General features: G+C 45.1%; 1 protein-coding gene across 3 annotated transcripts in view; it reads left to right on the top strand.

The window, feature by feature from the left end:
* The first annotated feature begins 878 nt into the window (after window positions 1-878).
* Window positions 879-6,000, top strand: part of PMEPA1 (prostate transmembrane protein, androgen induced 1) — a 94,117-nt gene continuing 88,995 nt past the window's right edge. For all 3 annotated transcript variants that reach the window (XM_084854240.1, XM_084854239.1, XM_084854238.1), the window contains exon 1: window positions 879-1,358. In XM_084854240.1, the coding sequence (XP_084710366.1) occupies window positions 1,256-1,358 (103 nt within the window). In that variant the 5' untranslated portion in view covers window positions 879-1,255. The remainder of the gene's footprint in view (window positions 1,359-6,000) is intronic.

The following is a 6,000-nucleotide window of genomic DNA, read 5'->3' as shown; positions in this document are numbered from 1 at the left end:
CGAGTCGCTGATGCTAGATTCTCCCCCTCCCCCGCTTCTTTTTCACCCTGAAATGTTCATGCCCGCTGATTTGGTACAGCAGAACCGGTCTCCGGACGGCTCTTCCTGTGCGCTGCCCCCCGCCCCGTTTTAAGTCAGCAGAGGTAGTCGTGATCCGAAGCGCCTCACTTACTATGCCCCCCCCCCCGCCGCACCCCAGCTGTCCTGATTGAAACCGCTTGTGCAGCTCTGCCTCTAGTAGCCCCCTCGACTCCGGAGTAAACGCTTGGCAGACCGATTTAAGGAAGGCACTTTTATTGGGGGTGTTGCGTTGCTCTTGCTTGGCTCGGCTTAGATCTGGAGGAGGAAGCACCCCTCGTCTGCAATGCAAAAGGACCGGAGATTTTTCACTGCTCTAGGGGCAGCGCAATCTCCCTCTGCCGGGTCCTCGCAGCCTCGGCCGGCCCCCTCCTCTCCAGTTCTTGCAAAACTCTGGGCATCGTTGTCATTAAGAGGCAGGACACAGAGACTTGGAGGAGGGCGGGGCCTGCTCGCGATTGGGCGGCACGGCCTGTCATTCCCTTTCCTTCCCCGCCCTCTTCCCCTCTCCCCCGCCCGTCGCCGCCGCGTCTCCTCTCGCAGATCTCTTCCCCGCAGACACGCGCCCCCTCCCTCGCCGTCAGCGTCATCGCCGCTCTCCCGCCCCTCCCGTTGGAAAGGGCAGTTCCAGTCTAGCGCTGACGTCACCCCGTCTGTCTGCTTCGAGCCTCCTCTTTCCCATATGAAACTGAATCTCCTTGGACTTGAATGAGGAGCAAAGGACGGGAGGGGGAGGAGAGGGGGGAGGAGGAAGAGGAAGGGGGGGGAGTTACTAAGATCTTGCCTGGGCAGGCGAGAGAGAGAAAGAGGGAGGCAGAGACAGAAACAAAGTAGCAAGTCTCTTTCGCCCAGCTCTGTGCAAGAACTAGGTCTGGAGGGGGGAATGGGGGGCAAACAGCAGATCTTAGAGCGGAGAACTCCTCTTTCGAGTTCTTGATTTGAATTTTTTTTTTTTTTTTAAACACCCCTTGTAAATTTTTGGAGGGTGGGGGTTTTGTTTCGTTTTGTTACCCCTTCCTCCGCAAAGGTTTTTTATTTTTAAATCAGTTATATTGCCTCGCTTTTTTTTCTTCCCCCATCAACCCCCCGCCCCCGAAAAAAGGAAGATCCTGTCTATGTTGTGCTGCCCGGAGACCTTTGAGGTCTTCCTGTCCTTTGTTTCTTTTTTTATTTTTAAATGTATAACTTGATGGGTCTCAACAGCACAACCGGAGCCAACCAGCCCAATGTCTCCTGTACATGCAACTGCAAACGATCTTTGTTTCAGAGTATGGAGATCAGTAAGTACTTCTTAATTTTATTGTATATACAGATTTCCTCCTTTTTGCCCTCCTCTCCTCTTTTCACTCGCTGCCCCTCTGCTTGGGGGTGGGGGTGGGAGGGGGGTTTCCTTGCATGATCAGCTTTCTTCCGCTCCCCCCGCGGATCATTCCGTTCCGAGTTTCCAAATGTGTCGGACCCCCGTCCGCTTCCCTGGGCTGCCGCCGATGGCTTCATTTCGCGATTGTAACACATTTTTTAAGGGGGTGGGGGTGGGGGTGGGGGTGGGGGGGAAGTATTGTTTTGTTGTTCCTTAAATCTTGCGCTAATTTTTAAAAAATACTTTCGTGGGTCTGTTCTGTTTTCCAACTTGGGGTGTTCGCGTGCGCGTGTGCGTTCTTGGGTGCCCAAAGTTAAATACATATTTTAAGGTGTGTGTGTGTGTGTGTGTTTAATCGCCATCAGTCCTTTTCCTTATACAATCCATCGCTCTTCTCCCCCCACCCCCAATTTTTATTTTTTATTTTTTTAAAAAAATGCGACTCTAGCAACCTTGGAGACACTATATAGATACTTTTAATTATTTTCTTCCTCCAATTAAACCCTTCCCTCCTCCCTGGCAAGTAGTTGCTTCCTCCTCATATGATTTTGTAACGCTAGGATGGCTTACGACTTTAATTTAGAGAGAAAGAAAAGGAAACGATCTGAACTTCAACTCGAACAAAAACTGCCCAGATCGCGTTCATGCCCTTTAGTTTTGCGGACGGGACGGTGCCCGGGGGGGGGGGGGGACACGAGACGAGCGGCGGCGGCGTATTGATCTGCGTGCTTCGTTGGTGTTAAGTACATCTCGCAAGGAAAAGGGGGGAAACTGCCCCCGCGCACACACCCACACCGCCCCCACGCGCGCGCCTCTCGCCCTCTGCTACACGGCTGGGTCCCCCTTTGGCGAGGGAAAGGACCCGGGAAGGAGAGGGCGCGCGATCCCAGGCAGTGCGTTTGACCGCCCCTAGGAGCTGTGTCTGCTCCCTAAGCCAGGCGGCGAAAGAGCCTCCTTCTGTGCAGGCTATTTAAAGCACATGCTCGATTGGAGAATCCGACGAGCAACCCTGGGAGCCCTTTTCTCCCAGAACAAGACACCGTCTCTCCTGTTTTATGATCGCTGCCTGCTTTTATGGCCTCACTGCAATCTGCTGTCCTCCTGAACCCTGCAAATCGGGACCTCTTCCACCAACCCTGCCCCATCGCCTCTCTCTTCCCCAAACCCGTCAATATTAACAACCCATTTTCTTCCCGCCCCCCCCACGCCCCTAACCTAGTTATTTGTACTCTCCTTGCTGTCCCTTTGCAACTATTAAATGATCTCTTTCTGCGAGAGATCCAGTCCCTTTAAAGAAAAAAACACATACATATATAATAAATTAGACAAAACATGGGAAATGGATCTATCAAGGCTATTTGCCATGATAGCCAAATAGAGCCTCCAAGGTTAGAGACAGTATACCTCTGAATACTTAGTGCTGAGGTCTGACAACAGCGGGAGGGCTGAAGTTTTCACTTCTGCATGTGAGTTTTCCCAGCAGAAGCCAGCTGTTGGAAGCAGAATACTGGGGTTGATGAGATGGATCTTTGGTCTGATTCCGGGTCCAAAATGTTCAGTCAGGTGCTGTTATGATGCCTCCCTTTGAGATGGGGAGGGAATTGGTGGAGTTAATGGAAAGGGAACCTCTTTATGGCACACCCCACCATGAAATGATAGAATAATACTTTAGCAATTAAGTCGTCTCACCAACCAGTCCAGGGTGTGTGTGTTGAGAATGCAAATGTTATGTCCAGCAAACTAGAATTTGTGACTATAAATAGTAATTGCTAGGTCTGAGAAGTAGATTACAGCTCTGTCTAGCCTTTGGAAAGGCGAAGTCAGACAAAGTTGGGTTTTTTCCCTTCCGCCTGTGTGTCTGTGTCTATAAAGCTGCGTAATTAAATGTATTGTCATAGAACTAATGGTATCAAGTGGAATAACATAAACCCTACTTCCTGTATATTTCTGAAGTGTTTGTTCTGCTATGTGACCATAATAAATCTTTTGATATATTTCTGAAAAGTTATTTTTCTAAAAATTGGGGGGGATTTTTCTTAAAGCCCCTTTATAAAACTCCCTAGGGAGGGAGAAATTACTTAAAGCATTAAAGGCTGTGATCTTATACCTATTTACCTGGGGGTTAGCCCCACTGAACTCAATGAGACTTGCTTCTGAGTAGACCTGGATCAGATTGCACTGTAAGCAGTAAAATACAGACTTTCTCTGTTCCTTCCTTCCTATTCTGCAATATTATGCTCAAGATCCGCCCCATTCTAAACTCTCCAACACAGTAAGCATTGGGAGACGTCCAGGTCTGGAATATTTTTAATAGTTGCACTATTGTGATGAGTGTGGCTAATTGCCATTTTCCCCTCTTTTGTTTTTTGTTCTTCTTTCAAGTAAAGTGTCTGCTGTTTAAACACACAATCTGTGCAAAAGACACAAGGAATATATGGCCATATCCTCATTAATTTTGTGTGTGCCAGTGCTCTTGATGTAGCTAATATGCCATAGACTCCCAGACACACCAGGCCTAATAATGATTGTGGGAGGGGTCTTCCCCCCTCTTCTGTTGGCAGTGTAGGTGTCAAATTATTTCCTTTTAAAAATCTGCAAATTAAAAATCAACATCTATGCAGAACGTGATTATCTCTCTACTGCAACAATTAAAGTGGTTTTCTCTCCCCTCCCCCTCCCCCTATCTCATCCCTGATCTTTAAACTGTTTTGACTGTGGCTTTTGTGTATTTATCTACTGGAGAATCCCTTGCACATGACAATATTTTCTTTGCTAATAAAAATATGTATGGACCTTCTGTCTACTGTGTAATGTAATGCCAAATTTTCATCTCCCCTCTTCCAGTCCCTCTCTACATATTTTTCTTTTCGAATTCATCACTTTTATTTTCAGCCCCTTCCTCCAAGCTAATCAGCCATAATGATGTTTTGGCTGACACGGAGGCAGTCTTGTTAATTTAGTTGTCTGCTCTTCCAAATAGACTTCATTTCTCACTTCTGAAGAAGTGATACTCGGGGGAATTTGACCTACAAGGTTAGCTTTAGAACTAACTGCATATATATATATATATATATATATATATACACACACACACACACACACACACGCTTTGTTTACTTAGTTATGATGAGAGGAGCCAAAGTGAAATGGGGGAGATAATATCGAGCAAACTTATTTTGCTATAGTTTCTTTAAAAATGTTTTTGCAGACCTGAGCAGTCTTCTGATGTTTATATTTGCTATTATTCCATGTTGAAATGTATGGCATGCAAGCTAGCTTTCATTTCAAAAACACGGTCTTCTAGCTAGATCTTTGGATTGTCTTGAAATCCAACAGCTCTATGATGGATTAAAAAACCAAGCAAACGCAGCTGGAGTCTGCTTTGATTTTTAAATTATGTGTACTCCCATGGCTGTTATTGGCAAAATCTAGGGGGGCTACAATGCATTCACGAGATATGCTTAGTTAGGAGTAACCCCCATTTAAATCAGCCTCACTTTCTAAGTATTTTCCATCAATGCCCCAAAGCATGTTACACACTGGTCAGGCTATGGTACAGGAAAAAGTCATGTGTTCATATGAAAGGGGAGCAGATTTCCTTTTTGATACTAATATGGAACCACTGCATATTAATGCCAATAGATACCTGGCTTTCTGTGTTACCTCTGGTTTCCCAGATATAAGCAAAAGCAGCACATACTACTTCAGAGTTTAGTTAGCCACATTTGAGCATTCTTTGACTGTATTCTTGCTATGTAGTTGTCTGAATTCTGATTCTGAAAGCCTGCCATCAACAGGTACTAAGACATGTTTGTCTACACCTTGAATTCAAATTTCAATCTTTATTCCAAATACAAACACAAATTAATATCTTTTAATATCCATTCCAGACAATATATGAGGCTGGATTTGCCTAACTGTCTTAACAGTATGATTTCTAAGTGGAGTATTTCTTGATTTGAGCTAACCCTATTAGAAATGATTAATAATGCTGCAGATAGATATATGGGTATTTGTGTGATGGATCATCTATCTTATTTGGCACAGAAAATGAGTCCAATGAGATTCCAAAGCCATTCCCCACCCCACAACTGAGAAACTAACTTTATTTTTGATTTGATAGGCATTGCAGGAGTAGAGAAATCAGTATAACAAAAACAGAAGATTAGAATCTGCTCTCAGCCTTCTTTTGGAGGAGAAAGACTTCTTGACACACAGCAAAAGTTCCTGTTTGGAACAATTCATTCTCTTTCAAATAATTCCTTGGCACTTTGGAGATTGGATTTGGTTTACCATGTTATTCAATACATGAATTCTCAATGTTGGGAAGATTCATTTTGTTTTTTATAGGATTAATTAGTCTCTTGGTCACTGGCTTTGAAGAACAGGGTGAAGATCTCTTAAGGAGGGTCTTTAATTAAGGCTGCAGTATTATGTACATTTACTTGGGAGTAAGCCCCATGAAAATCAGTGGGACTTGCATTTGAGTAGACATGCATAAGCTTGGGCTGCACATTGCCTCACTATGGCTACAACCCTATAGTGACTTACCTGGGAATAAG

The sequence above is a fragment of the Heloderma suspectum genome, chromosome 4, assembly GCF_057233095.1.
Source record: "Heloderma suspectum isolate Gila_16-S chromosome 4, 16-S_ref, whole genome shotgun sequence".
Taxonomy (NCBI): domain Eukaryota; kingdom Metazoa; phylum Chordata; class Lepidosauria; order Squamata; family Helodermatidae; genus Heloderma; species Heloderma suspectum.
Note: the sequence above shows the minus strand (reverse complement) of the source record. Positions and strands in the feature narration are given on the sequence as shown.